Here is a 15,803-nt window from a genome sequence, read left to right as displayed (position 1 = left end):
AATAAGTCACACGGAAGGAGAAACTCGGACTAGCCCCGCTTTAACAAAACTTGACCACCGGGCTGTGGAAACAGGAAACCAAGGGCGGGGCAAGGGCAGGCCTCCGGGGCTCTGCCCTGGGCGAGACTACAGGAAAGCCGCCGGTTGAAGCGGGTCACCGGCCGCCTAGGCTGCCACTGCGCAAGCGCTTATCGCGGTTACCACCGAGGCGCCTTTTAAACGTACCCGGAAGTGACGTATGTAAAGCTGAGACCGGCTCAGGGAGATCCGAATCCTTCGCACAGGTGAGCGGTGCTGCGACTGTCGTCCTGGGGCCGCTATGAGCTGCACCATCGAGAAGATTCTGACAGACGCTAAGACTCTACTGGAGAGGCTGCGTGAGCACGATGCGGCCGCCGAGTCGCTAGTGGATCAATCAGCGGCGCTGCACCGGCGGGTGGCCGCTATGCGGGAGGCGGGGACAGCGCTTCCGGACCAGGTCAGGCAGAGAGGGTAGGGGTCCGTGCCCTCGGGTTCCGGGCACTTGAGGGGTGGAGGGTGAGGTAGAGTGGGCACTCGGCCTGGAATTTTGTCCTGGTCCAAGAGGGCGGTGGTGAGAACTTTCTGCGGGGTCGGGGCTGAGGATGCTGCCCTGAAGCTCTGCCTCCTGCCTATTAAGTTGCATCTGCGGCTGTTCTCTTTAATGCGCGATTAGTCTGTCTCTGTTTGTCCAGTATCAAGAGGACGCATCCGATATAAAGGACATGTCCAAATACAAACCTCACATTCTGCTGTCCCAAGAGAATACACAGATTAGAGACTTGCAGCAGGAAAACAGAGGTTGGTCAGGCCTTTTTGTGTAGTTATGATTTTTTCATATCCAGTAATATTTCATAAGTTCTTGCAAAACTGACAAACTGTTCACAAAAGCGCACATTCTGTATGTATTTCCAAGTCAGAGAGGGGCATTGGTGGTTCAGTGGTAGAATTCTCGCCTCCCAAGTCAGTACTTTTAACAGGAAAGTTAGCCTGTGCTCTCCCAGTATCAGTAAAGTTTGTTACATTACCCTTTTCAAGGTCTTACTGATTTTTTATTTAAAGGCAGCTTATCAAAGAGGTGCTTAGTAGAGTTGAATTACTGCATGGCTTATTAGGTGTCCCAACATGGAGGCTTGCATAACAAGAGAATATCCTCAAGGACTTAAAATTTAATGTTTAAATATTAATTGAAATAAACATTAAAGCTAAGATTGAAGGTTTTTTTATGTTCCTTGTGCAAGGTGGAAGAGGTAAATCGTATCCTCGGGTGTATATTCTTGGGCTTGGTGAATACATTGTTAATGATAGTAGTATGAATAGTTATTTGTATATCAGTTTACAGAGGGCTTTCATGTGTATCATGCCATTGCATTCTCATATCTTCATTTTGAGGTAGACAAGCAAGGTTTTTATTATTACAAGGCAGATAAGAAATAGGCTCAGAGAGGTTAAATGATTTGCTTAAGAGTCATAATCTAGTGACTCACAGAACTGAACTTAAACTCATGTCTTCTGAGGCCACATCCCGTGTTGTTTCTACCAGATTATGCTGCCACTGCCTAGAAAGATTTTTCACATAGACCATAACTGTTGAGTTCTGTGGACTTAAACACTAATTTACAACTTTGGATTCATAATGTTAACATGAAGTGTCATAAAATTCCAACTGTTAGAGTTTGGCTTTAGGACGTATCTCTCAGACATCACTGCCAAGTTATTTTATTTTTTTGATAGAGCTATGGGTTTCCTTGGAGGAACACCAGGATGCTTTGGAACTCATCATGAGCAAATACCGGAAACAGATGTTACAATTAATGGTTGCTAAAAAAGCAGTGGATGCTGAACCAGTCCTGAAAGCTCACCAGTCTCACTCTGCAGTAAGAAACTTTGATGAATAAATTCTAAATGAATTGAAATCTTGAAATTGTTTTAGATTGTGTGTTTGCTTTTGAAGAAAAGTCAGCTTGTTTTCCTTTCATGTTTATCACATTTGCTGTAGGTTTTACTATAGCTTTGTAAAGATATGAATAGAAAGAAGGGGATAAAGGGCTGCTCAGGGCCTTTTATTTGAGTAAGACTAAAGTTCCTCCCCCCTTCACCAAGATCTCTTTTCAAGATGTTAATGAATGCTTAGTTAGTTCTTCCACCAAACAGAATGCCAGTTAGTGTTGAAGGTGCTTAGTAAATACTTGGGTGGTTATTATTGTACATTTCACTGGTCTGTAAGCTCCTTGGTTGTAAGGAGCATGAATTCATCTTTTATCCCAAACATAGTACTTGGCACATAGCAGGGGGTCAGTAAACTTTTATTAAACTGAACTACATAGCATCATACTATGATGTTAGGAGAGAGAAGTATGGTTTAAAAAAAAAAAAAAGACATGGCATAGTTTCTATACTTTGGTTGCTTATGATTTAATTTGGGAGACTGAGTAATTGTTCTTAAGTTTGTAGAATGCTTCAGAGTTGTCATTGTACATTCACAGGTACTATATCATTTAATCCTAGATTAATAGATTGACACCTCACTATTTACTGCAGTGGAATTTATGGAAGATAAGTTTCATCTTAGATCCCACTGAAAGCATTTTAATGACTTCAGTTAACTAAAGTCATAGGGCACAGGGATATTCTAAATATGTGAATGGCTTACATCTGGACAAGATAATAATCTGTGGTCCAGAGGAGAAAACTTGATCCTTGAAGGAGACAGAGTTTAGCTTTTATGAAAAACTTGCTAAGAGATATGTCCAATGATAGAGTAAGATACTTTGGAATATGGTAAGCTTCCTGCCAATAAAAGTATTCAAATTTAAGTTAAACAGCCATTTAGAGATAGTGTCCAGTATCCAATGGGTGGTTAGACTAGAACTGATCTTTTGAAAACAAATTATCTGTGAATATCACAAGATAACTTTATTATGGCTTTACCTCTGAGGACTTAGACTGTAGTGAAACTCCTTTGTAACCTCTGTACCACAGATTAAATGAACTTTTAACATCATAATGCACATGTTTTCATGAACTTCCTATCTGTAAAAAAGATGACTTTTTCACCTTTTTATTCTTATATCCTCACAGGAAATTGAGAGTCAGATCGACAGAATCTGTGAAATGGGAGAAGTGATGAGGAAAGCAGTTCAAATGGATGATGATCAATTTTGTAAGATTCAGGAAAAATTAGCACAATTAGAGGTAAGATTGTTGATACTTTAGGTTCACAATATTTTATGGAGATTTCAGACTCTGGAAGATATGCCATCACTGTATTATCACTGTTATGTACTGATGTTTCCTTTGTGGTCTGATTTAAAATTAAAATACATCCTCCATACCCTTTTCAAGAAAGGAAATGTAATCAGCAGCAAACAATGAAAATGCCAACTGTGTATTAGCTAGAAATTGAGATATCATATTGAGAGGGTAGAGAGAGTGGAAGGGACAGATTACATGTGAGCTAAGGTGCCTCATCTTCTATAAAAAGAACTCAAATAGGCAATGTCTAAACTTGATGATCAGGAAATAGCAGTACCGGGCATATTATGTAGAATTATGGAAGTAAATACCAAAAGAAATAGATAAAAATATTAAAAGTGGTTGCCTTTGGGAAACAAAGTCAAGGGACTGCAGTCTATTTTATAAGTCTTATAGTCTTGATTTTTTAAAATTAATTTTTATTGGATAGTCTTGATTTTTTTTTAAAGCTATTTTCTGTAATATTTTGATTAAAATGGGAGTAATTTACAAAGAAAGGCCTGGGGTGTTACTGTGCCCATAAAATTGTTAAGGAAAAGCATTACAATAGATCAGCAGTCCCCAACTTTTTTGGCACCAGGGACTAGTTTCGTAGAAGACAATTTTTCCACAGACTGGGGGTGGGGATGGGGCGATGGTTCAGGCAGTAATGTGAGCGATAGGGAGCGGCAGATGAAGCTTCGCTTGCTCACCCGCCACTCACCTCCTGCTGTGCGGCCCAGTTCCTAACAGGCCGTGGACCAGAAGCCATCAGAGGCCCGGGAGTTGGGGACCCCTGCAATAGATGATTTGAATGATCCTTATTACAAGATGCTGTCATGGGCCCTTTGAGAAATACTAGAGAGAAAAAGACAGGGTCCCTGCTCAGAGTCTAACGAAAGGAATAAGACTAGTAGTATTTTGGTATGGAATGGTATATAAATGCTAGGAGAGAGATACAGAGTATTGAGGGAAGCACTTTATATGGTACAAGGTTTAATGACCATGGGCTCTAACTCTGAGTGAAACCTGAAAATGCTATGGCTTCCCAGAATTTCCTGCAGAGAGAATAAGGATGAAGAGTGCAGACTGCCCTATCTGGAAATCAAAGGGAGTGGCAAGGTCCCAATTAGGAACTAGGAGTTAGGTAAAATGATAGAATGATCTTGTCTACACCGTCCCTAATTTATCTCACGTATGGAAACAGCCTAAGGAAATGTGGGACAAATTTTACTTAATATTTTAAGTGGAAAAAACATGGGCATTGGATTGAGACCCCAGCAATACCACATCTAAGTTTTCTAAGTTTGGACAAGTTTTTGGACTTTTGTGGGCCAGTGTCCTCATCTCAAAGAGAACACGGATGTAGGCAATGGTACTTACCCTACCTATTGTGTGAGATAATAGATGTAAGACACGCATGTGATACCTAGCTGTGTGCCCAGTAATTCTTTTCCCCCTTTCCTTCCTTTCTCCAAAACCATAGGACATCTAGGAGAGAAGATTGAGCAGAGTGAAATTATTATTAGGAATTTGAAAGATAGAAGAAACAATACTAAAAGTTGTGGGAACCATAAAGAGTTTGACAAGCAGTGAATTCCTCAAGTGGAGAGGGACCTTGTTTTTTTCTGTGTAGTCCTAACACGTGGCATGTGGAAATTACTCAGTAAATGTTTCTTAAATGAATAAATAAGTAGAATTTTAGGAAATTCTCAGTTCTTTTGTTTCCTTAAAACTTTTAAAATTAAAATAATATGCTTTCTGTTTCAGGCCCAAAACAATGTGTTCTGATGCAATTTGACAGTCAAAATACCTGAAATGAACATATACTTTTTTTTTCCAGCTTGAAAATAAGGAACTTCGAGAATTATTGTCCATCAGTAGTGAGTCTCTTCGGGTCAGGAAGGAAAACTCAATGGACACTGCTTCCCAAGCCATCAAATAATTCAACTTCTGAATGACGGCTAGAGATTGTTTATCGAGGAAGGAAGTTATTATCTCTCTATTCGAGTATTGTCCATTCAGTGTCTCGCCTCAGACTTGATTTAACGTTGATTAAATGTATCAAGTGGCAGTTTAGAATTCGCAGTCAAAAGTGGCTGTCCACGAAACAGTTTTGGGGTATGTTAGTGAAAATACTCACTAAAATACACTGAGTTTCACCATTCCTTTCTCTAAGAGACTACTTTTAATTTTCATTTCTGGGACCTCAATTTATATGAACTGTTTTCAGTTCATTTTTGTTCTTTCATATCTCTGAAACTTAGAGCATTTTATTATAAACCAGCAATTTTATTTTATATAGGATTGTAAATTGCAATTCTTAAAAATTTTAAAAAGAGATTAGCTTTTTCAATATATTTGGCATAAACCTGGATTTGTTTCCATTTGAGAAAAATAATACAGTTCCACAGAAGTAGATTGGCAGATTCTCTAATTTGTAATGTCATTCACCTTTTTTGATGTTTTAAGTCTCTCTGGTGCTAAGAGTTGGCACTTTATGGCCTGGTGTCTTTACTCTTAATTTGAGAGAACCTATTGCTAGTACCTGGGAAACATACTTGAAAATAAGTCAACTGTTTTTTTACTAGTGGTAGGATAATCATCGTATTGTTCAAAGAATGCTGAAAAATTTGTCCTGTGTGTGTTTACACACACATGTGCTCTTAGTTCAGATGCTAAAAGTAACTTTTATTTATTCTATTAGATGTTAGTAGTCAATTTTTCAGTTTTGTCCTACTAGGAAATCTTCAGCTTGGGTAGTTTACCCAGTGTGAAGAAGATATAATAGGTTTATTCACATCATAGTTCTTAGGTACTACATTCTACAGTTTATATATAACTTACATTTATAATTAAGAACCATCACTTACTTGGATGTCTTTCATTACTAGTACTAGTAGTTGGCTTTCTTTTTAGATCCATTTTTCACAGGAAGCAAAGTTTTGTCACTTAATGAGAAGCTGTGTTGAGATTCATAGAAGCTGTGTTGAGATTCAAATGCTAAGGCCCACTCATCATTTCATTCCCCCATCTCAGTTTACTCACATTTCAAATTTATAAATTACTTCATGTAATACTATCAATTTAGGTTTGCCCCCAAATAATTGAAATAATGAATGCTAAACCTGTCAATATTTCCCAGTAACCGTAAGCACTATACTGCATGGGAGAGACACATCATTAGAAAGAGTTTTTTGTTAGTGCTTTGTGTGGTGTAACCTTTTTTTTTGTACAGCCAGAAAGAATTAACGCCAAATAAAACAATAGAATTTCTCCATGATATCCTAAGAGCATCTGATCCCAGTAATACCAAAGGACTTTGCCTAAAATGGTAGGCTGTAATGAATCGGTATATGTCATTTTTGAATTTGTCAAATTTCTATTCAGAATCCTGCGAACAACTTCCACCCGAAGTGTGGACGTTTTTATCTCATTTCCTAAGAGTATGTAAACTTTTAGTCTAGCCATTTGCCTTGCAGTATATGCCCTAAGTGCCACTCTGTGTTCCACAGTTCCATTCAGGAGGCAGGTACCTTATACCATTGGTCAGCTGCCATGGCCAGTTTTCAGTGAAAATGATAAGGCCCATTAAACTATAACATGGTGTCCCTTTATCTGCTTTATGTTCCTTTAGAGTTGTTTGTAAAGTTCTTTACATCTCAGATATCAGGATAAATCTAAATGTTAACTTTTCCCCCTGGTAAATCAAAAGCTTGAAGCATGAGCCTCAAGAATTCTCAGCACCCTATATAATGTGAATTCTAGCTGGTGTTAATAGTATGAAAATAGTGTGTAGTTAGAAAATTGAAGGGGAGAAGGAATGTTCTTGACTTTGGTCTGAGTGGGTATGAAAGTTTATTTTGCAGTGGATGATGGAACTTGACTGGTGTGCAAAATTTTAGTACAAACTTATCTTTTCTAATAAAAATCTCATTTTGAGAATATCAGCTAATTTTACTCAGTAATGAGTCTAATTATTAGGAAGTGCAAGGGTTTATTTTTCACTTATATAGCAACCTGTCAGGTACACAGAGTTTTTCATAAATACTCTCTAATTATCACATTGTAGTTCAGATAACTATAAATAGTTGTTTCTGAAATGGTTTTAGAGGCTTCCTCATGGTTAGAAATCATAAGTTACATGATTACAAGTCAAAGTATAAAATTAAAACTGTTTGGAAGTATCTTGGAAAAATGTGTAAATATTATTGATACCTACCTTTATTACCTTATATTAATACCTTATGCATAATTTGATTCAAACATTGAAGATCTATTTCAGTGTTCCTCAAAATGTGGTTCACTAACCTACTACAATAGAAGTTTGGGGATGGAATCTAGGAATTTGTATTTTAATAATCATCCCAGATAACTTCTAAGGACACTAGTTTGAGACTGTCTAGTTTACTATGTTAGGCACTTGATTTGGAGTTATGAATTTTAAAAAGGAGGGAGGCGTTGACAGTGTTTTTGAAGAAACATCTGGTAGAAGAGGCAAACAATGTGATAAATCCAATATAAGGATGTTTAGAGTACAGAGGAGGGACTATTTACAACTTGAGAATCCAATAGAGACAAAATGAGTAGAACTAGAAAGCTTAGTGCTTTCTAGTTATTATATAATCTCCATTTCAACTGTACCTCATTTTACAGATACTCAGGCACGAGGAGGTTGTTATTATTCCAAACTGAAACCAAGATGCAAACCCAGACTTAAACATATTCTTAACCATTAAGTTAAGATTCCTTTAAATGCCAAATACTATTCAGAGTTCAAGTGGTTCTTGAGAGGAAAATCTATTTTATTAATGGTGCAAAAGATACACCACAGCCCATATATTAGAAAATATCATGAATTTAATAAATGGAGTCTTAAGGAATGAGACATAATTGTCATCTGTTTTCTAGAGTGGTGTAGCTGAGAGTATGTGCGTGCAACTGAAAAGAGCAATGCTTAGGGCAGATCAGAGCAAAAATAAATGAAATAGAAACAAAGAAAACAATAGCAAAGATCAATAAAACTAAAGCTGGTTATTTGAGGAGATAAACAAAATTGATAAACCATTAGCCAGACTCATCAAGGAAAAGAGGGAGAGGACTCAAATCAATAAAATTAGAAATGAAAAGGAGAAGTTACAACACACACCGCAGAAATACAAAGCATCCTAAGAGACTACTACAATCAGCTCTATGCCAATAAAATGGACAACCTGGAAGAAATGGACAAATTCTTAGAAAGGTATAACCTTCCAAGACTGAACCAGGAAGAAATAGGAAATATGAACAGACCAATCACAAGTAATGAAATTGAAACTTTGATTAAAAATCTTCCAACAGGGGCTTCCCTGGTGGCGCAGAGGTTGAGAGTGAGTCCGCCTGCTGATGCAGGGGACACAGGTTCGTGCCCCAGTCTGGGAAGATCCTACATGCCGTGGAGTGGCTAGGCTCGTGAGCCACGGCCGCTGAGCCTGTGCATCCGGAGCCTGTGCTCCGCAATGGAAGAGGCCACAACAGTGAGAGGCCCGCGTGCCACACACACACAAAAAAGAACAGTGCTTAATCAGTGCTTAACAATCCTTACTGTTGATACATACAGGAAAGGGTGCAGTTCTGTCTTTCAAATCTGTCTCCTTAGCATGTTGTTTTTCAGCCTTCACACAATTTTCTTGTTGCAAGAAGGTTGCTGCTCTGCCAGAAGTCATGTCCATGTTTGAAGGCAGAAAAAAAAAGGGAAATGTCGTATGCCAGCTATATGTATTCTCTTTTAAGAGGAAAAGCAACGCTTTCCCAGAAATCCAGACAGACTTCCCTTTGTCTTATTTGTCTGACCTGTTACATGGTCACTTCTAGCAGGAAAGGAGGCTGGGGACATAGCTGCCGCAAATAAAATCAGTACTCTATTAGCAAAGAGGAAACAGTATTGATAAAGCAGCTAACAATGTCTGACACAAGTCCTCTTACACTGAAGTTTTTAACAAGTGTAAGCATTAGCCAGAGGAGTGTGTTGGTGTTGAGTGGCCAAGGAATGGGCTGCGGAAGACATCTGACATTTCTTTTTAGGCTGCCCATTATCCTAACTCCTATACTATAGTTAGGGAACCCATCACCTAATGAGGCAGAGCCTTCCTCCCTCCTAAAAAATTTGAAAGTGTCAAGATGTTTGTTTTCCCAGCCACTTTGCAGCCAGTGAAGATACCTCTGCCTTAAAAGTAAGTGATACAAAGAAGCAGGGAACTATGCTGAATTCTTTGAATAAAGGCAGTGACTACAACACTGGCTACTACATCCATCTCCACAGAAGGAGCAGCAAGTGGCTGTACTGACAACATTCAGTATCCAGTATCAGCAAAGTCAATGGTGTAAGCTGCAGTGTCTCTGCCCCAGTGGACACAGTGGGGTCTTCACTGAAGCAATTATCTGAAGTGATTTTAGAGGTTGTATAGCCTCTAATTCTGGTTTTCTGGCTATCCAGAGATCCTGAGGATTACCTGAGGATTATTAGCTTTTAGTAAAATCACTTTTTGTTAAAATTAACCTGAATTGACTATAATTAAGAACGCTGACTGATAAAATAAGCATAGTTTAAAAAGCAACAATGCAAATATAAATTTTGTCAACACATTATGCATAATTTTGCCCTTATGTTTTAATGTAATTTTTGACATAAAAAGATGTGACATGCAAATAAATTATCAAGCATAATAATTCACCTAATTTAAAAAATAGAACATTACCTATATGTTACATTTATTTATTTGTGCTCCTCTCCTGTCTCTACCCCTCTGCTCCCTCTTTTTAATAGTTTTATCACATGAGAAAAGACCTAAAATATGTGTATAACACTAAAGTGACATTTTTTAGTTTTGCTCCTTTTTGAGCTCTATGAAAGTGGTATTAGACTGTATAGTAGTCTATGGGGATTTGATTTTTTTCACTCTTCATTATGTTTCTAAGATTCATTGTGTTGTATATAGTTGTCATTCATTTTCATTGATGTACTAGATTTCATCATGTGACTACAGTATATTGTTAAGAGATACAGACATATAAAATATACATTTTTTAAAAAATCCTTGCTAATATCTGACTCCTAGTTTTTAATTCTTCCTCCATCTACCTCATTGATATTAGACACGTTTCACTATAAGCAGTTGTATTTCGTATTCTGCAGTTATTTCACTTGCAGTTGTCTCATGGCAACTTTCAAAGTGAATTAAGGAGTATTATCCACTAATATTCATAGTGGAAAGCAGATGATGCTTTTTCTTTTGTCACTCTCCAAAAATGCCTAAGAGAAAGTGGAACCTTCAGAGCTTCGATGAACCACAATTCACTCAACATTTCGTCTAGCCTCCTAGAAATGGATTTCTGTATGTTTTTGATCCTAAGGTTCATTTTTATTTCATACTTTTAATGTCTCTGAAATTGAGATATGTCTTATACATGTAGGGGTTGTCATCTAGTTAATTCTAAGCATAAGAAAATTGGTTTGCATTCCTGGTGGTGTGACTGGATAAAGTCAAGTTCTTGATATTTCAGTCAACAAACTAAAGACCATTTGAGAAAGGAATGGGGGTTTAGCTGTTTTCTGTGAACTTTCCATTAGCACTTACTGTACAATCAGGAGTGCCAGCATAAGAATTTGGAGTATGGCTGTATTCATTTTCTATTGCTGTGTAACAAATCACCACAAATTTAGCAGTTTAAAGCAACACCTATTTATTATCTTACAGTTCTGTAAGTCACAAGTCCATGCAGGGCTCAGCTGGGTTTTCTCAGGATCTCACAAGGCTGAAGTCAAGGTATCATCCGAGGGTAGCATCTCGTCTAAGGCTCTGGGCCCTCTCCCATACTCACGTGGTTGTTGGCAAAATTCATTTCCTTGCAGGTGTAGAACTCAGAGGCCTTCAAGGCCCACAGGAGATCATCTCTGACTTCCTTGCGTTCTACCTCTAGACTCCCTTTTAAGAGCTCATCTGGGGACTTCCCTGGTGGTCCAATGGTTAAGACTCTTTGCTCCCAATGCAGGGGTCACAGGTTCGATCCCTGGTTGGGGAACTAGGATCCCACATGCTGCCGGTATAGCCAAGATAAAGTCTCCAGCCACTGAGGGGGAAGAAAGAGAGAGAGAGAGAGAGAGAGAGAGAGTGTGTGTGAGTGTGTGTGTGTGCGCGGGCGCGCGCACTCACCTGATTAGGTTAGGCCCACACAGAATAAGCTCCCTGTTGATTAACCCAACTGATTAGATATCTTAATGATATCTGCAATGATCCCTTTTGCCATTGACGAGATATAAGTGAGATCCTCTAAGATCTACAAGCCCAGCCCATGCTCAAGAGGAAGGAATTATACACGGCAAGTGTACCAGGTGATAGGAATCTTGGTGATCATCTTAAAATTCTGCCTACCACAGTGGCTTTTGGCAGCTTGGAATAAAATCCTGGAGACAACAATGAAACACTCAGGAAATTCTGCATTACCAGTATTCTTGGTGGCCCAAGAATACTTCTGTGTGGAAAAACCTGCACAACTATGAGACAAAAAAGAGATTTATTAGCAAGATCCACCAATGCATGCTAAAATAAGTGGACTAAAGTTCAAATAGAAAAAGGATATTTGCATAGTCTCTGTATCAGTTTCCCAGAGTTGCCATAACAAATTACCACAAACTGGATGGCTTAAAACAACAGAAATCTATTCTCTCACATTTCTGGAGGCTGGAGGTCTGAAATCATGGTGTTGGCAGGTCGGTTCTTTCTGGAGGCTCTGAGGAAGAATGTGTTCCATGCCCCTTTTCTAGCTTCTGGCAATTCCTGGCATTCCTTGACTTCCATATGCATCATTGCAATCTCTGCCTTCTCAGTCTTCACGTGGCGTTCTCCTTATATGTCTCTGTGTCCAAATTTCCCTCTTCTAAGGACACTGATTGTTCGATTAGGGTTTATCCTAGTCCAGTATGACCTCATTTCAACTTGATTATATCTGCAAAGATCCTATTTTCAAATAAGGCCACATTCTGAGGTTCTGGATAGACATGAATTTTGACAGGACACTGTTCAATCAAGTATGGCCTCAAAGTATCTCCACCACAATATTTAATTATTATAAAGGGAAAAACAGTAATTTTACCATGAAGAATCCTGGCAGACAACACTGACCAATTGATTAGGTAAACATCACTAATAATACTTTTCAACATCATATAAGCCCTGATACAATGCAATGAGAAGGGTACATGACCTCTGTAACATTCTGACAAATAATGCATAACCTCAATCTAATCAAGAGAAACATCAGACAAAACTGAATCAAGGGAAGTTTACAAAATAACTGACCAATATTTTCCAAGGCATCTAGGTCATGAAAGACAAGGAAAAGCTGAGGAACTGTCACAGGATAGAGGAAACTAAGGAGACATAGTATTAAATGTAGGATGGGATCCTGGATTTGATTCTTGGAGAGAAAATGGATATTAGAGAAAAAACTGGTGAAACCCGAATTAATTTTGTAGTTAATATTATTGGGTCAAGGTTGATTTCCTACTTTTGAAAATTGTTCTGTGGTGAGGTAAGATTAACATAATAGAAAACTGGGTGAAGGGTTTATGGGAACTTTCTGTGTATTTCTAATTCTTTTGTAAGCCTAAAATTATCTCAGAACAAATATGCATTCCCCTGATTACTAATGAGGCTGAGCATAATTTCAAATGTTTATTTGCCTACACAGAGATTTTTTTAATATAGACATTCAAGTCTTTCCTCCATTTTCCTTTTCTTTGATTTTTTTCTTATCGATTGATATGTATTTTACTATACATTCATGATAATACAATGTCAGTTTTATATGTTGCAAATATATATTCTCCTAGTCTGTTGGTTTTTTATTTTTTCATGGTGCCTCTTGATGTATGGCATTTTCAAAATACGTTCAGGGACTTCTCTGGTGGCACAGTGGTTAAGAATCCACCTGCCAGTGCAGGGGACAATGGTTCGAGCCCTGGTCTGGGAAGATCCCACATGCCACGGAGCAACTAAGCCCATGCACCACAACTACTGAGCCTGCGCTCTAGAACCCGCGAGCCACAACTACTGAGCCCACTCACCTAGAGCCCGTGCTCTGCAACAAGAGAAGCCACTGCAATGAGAAGCCCATGCACTGCAACGAAGAGCAGCCTCCAAACGCCACAACTAGAGAAAGCCTGCACGCAGCAACAAAGAACCAACACAGCCATAAATAAATTTTATAAAAAATAAAAACATGTTCAAATTTATTACTAAAAAGAAAGAGATACAGAAGAGTTGGACTAGTAAAGAAGTTTTAGGAATACCTTAACTAATTTACTTTGCTTTTTTTTTGCTTTATATACACACAAGTGTGACATAATTAAAAAAAAAACTAGGTCTAAATTAGTTTAAAAGGGCTCTTTTAATAAATATGAAATTCTAAGTAATAAAAGTATTATGTCATAGTGTGTTGCTTTTTTTTTTGGCTGTGCCAGCATGGCTTGCAGGATCTTAGTTCCCCAACCAGTGATGGAACCCATGCCCCCTGTAATGGAAGCACGGACTCCTAACCACTGGACCGCCAAGGAACTCCCTATGTCATAGTGAAAATGGCAACATTTTCTTCTTGCTGGTACATAAATAATGATGTATCACACAGTCAATACTGTCTTAGATTTAATTAAATAAGTATAATTCATTCATTCAATGAACATTTATTAAGTACTTACTGTTATCTCAGTCACTATCCTAGGTTTAGAGGATACAATGATGAACCAGAGAACTGAAGCTTACATTACTGTTCAGGAAGTAGGGCAATAAAAAATTAAATTCATAAATGTGTTAATTTTGGATAACAATACATATTATAAAGACAATAAAACAAGCTAATATTGTTATGGAGAGCAATGGTAATAGTGGGTACTTTTACTTTAGAAAAGATCTTTGTGAGGTGGTAACATTTGGGCTGAAACCTGAATGATAAGAAAGTGCCAAATATCTCATGATTGGGGGAAAGAGCATTCCAGGCAGAAGCAAGAGTAAAGGCAAGGATTCTGAAGTAGGAAAAAATTTGCAATGTTGGTGGCAGTGGATTAAAACACAGTGAACCAGGGGTTACACTTAGCAGAGACTAGGTCATTTAGGGCCTTGTACTATAGATCATTGTAAAAGAGTTTGGATTTTATTCTAAATACAATTGGTTTTATTTTTAATTAAGTTTGAAATAGGCTTTGCTCCATGCTTCTCTCTGGCTGATTCCCAGAGCTAAAATGTTATGGTGATTACTTTTAGTGCAGCAGCTTAGCATGTCCACCTAATTCTTCCGTTCAGTGCAACGTTGACATTTAAAGGGAAGCATTATAGGGCTTACCTGGTGGCACAGTGGTTAAGAATCCACCTCCCATTGCAGGAGACATGGGTTCAAGCCCTGGTCCGGGAAGGTCCCACATGCCGTGGAGCAACTAAACCCATGCGCCACAACTACTGAGCCTGTGCTCTAGAGCCCATGAGCCACAACTACTGAGCCCGTGTGCCTAGAGCCCATGCTCTGTGACAAGAAAAGCCTCCGCAATGAGAAGCCCGCGTACCACAATGAAGAGTAGCCCCCCACTCGCCACAACTACAGAAAAGCCCGCGTGCAACAACGAAGACCCAATGCAGCCAAAAATAAATAAATTTATTTTTTTTAAAAAGGGAAGCATTATATAAAGCTTCTGCCTTATTTTTATTTAAATTCTAATATTTTATTACATAATTGTTATTCTTACATATTATTTTCATTTAAACAATCATTTTAACTGTTTGGGGGCTTGCTAATGAATAAAAAGTTTTGGATTGTGGGGTTCTAGGGTTAAATCTTATTTACATTCTTTTGGAAGTAATATTCTTTATGAAAGTTTTCGCTTTAACTTGTGTTTTCCTGTTCTGATATCTTGAATGTGGATTCTTTTACCATCCACTATTACCATAATTTTATAAAGGAAGTTCTCATTAACTTCCCTAGCTAGGAAAGACATAATGTCAGAATAAAAACGGTGCTTAAAGACTTCCCTGGCGGTCCAATGGTTAGTATTCTGTGCTTCCACTGCAGGGAGCACAGGTTCGATCCCTGGTCCAGGAACTAAGATCCTGCATGCCATATGGCATGGCCAAAAAAAAAGAAAAAAAACAGAACAGTCCGTAAATCTTGAATCAATTTAGCCTTACTTAAGTCTCTACATTGATCTAATTTTTCTCATTTCACAGACAACCGACAAAAATCTCATCCATCACTGCTCAAGAAAACCTTATAAATGCATAAAGGATGCTTACTTTTTTTAAAATTTATTTTATTTATTTTGGCTGCATTGGGTCTTCGTTGCTGTGCACGGGCTTTCTCTAGTTGCAGCAAGCGGGGGCTACTCTTCCTTGCGGTATGCAGGCTTCTCACTGCAGTGGCTTCTCTCGTGGAGCACGCGCTCTAGGAGCGTGGGCTTCAGTAGTTGTGGCTTGCGGGCTCTAGAGCACAGGCTCAGCAGTTGTGGTGCACGGGCTTAGTTGCTCCGC

At 38.4% G+C, this 15,803-nt stretch overlaps 1 protein-coding gene across 1 annotated transcript; it reads left to right on the top strand.

Moving 5' to 3' along the window:
• The first annotated feature begins 227 nt into the window (after positions 1 to 227).
• SIKE1 (suppressor of IKBKE 1) lies at positions 228 to 5,957 on the top strand. The gene is made up of 5 exons (XM_007462493.1): positions 228 to 478; positions 714 to 819; positions 1,753 to 1,895; positions 3,100 to 3,213; positions 5,096 to 5,957. Exons 1-5 carry the CDS (start codon positions 320 to 322, stop codon positions 5,195 to 5,197), a joined length of 624 nt encoding a protein of 207 aa, XP_007462555.1. The 5' UTR covers positions 228 to 319; the 3' UTR covers positions 5,198 to 5,957.
• Positions 5,958 to 15,803: the final 9,846 nt, after the last annotated feature.

The sequence above is a fragment of the Lipotes vexillifer genome, unplaced genomic scaffold, assembly GCF_000442215.2.
Source record: "Lipotes vexillifer unplaced genomic scaffold, Lipotes_vexillifer_v1.1 scaffold1029, whole genome shotgun sequence".
NCBI classification, from domain to species: domain Eukaryota; kingdom Metazoa; phylum Chordata; class Mammalia; order Artiodactyla; family Lipotidae; genus Lipotes; species Lipotes vexillifer.
This window is presented reverse-complemented; position numbering and strand designations above follow the sequence as displayed.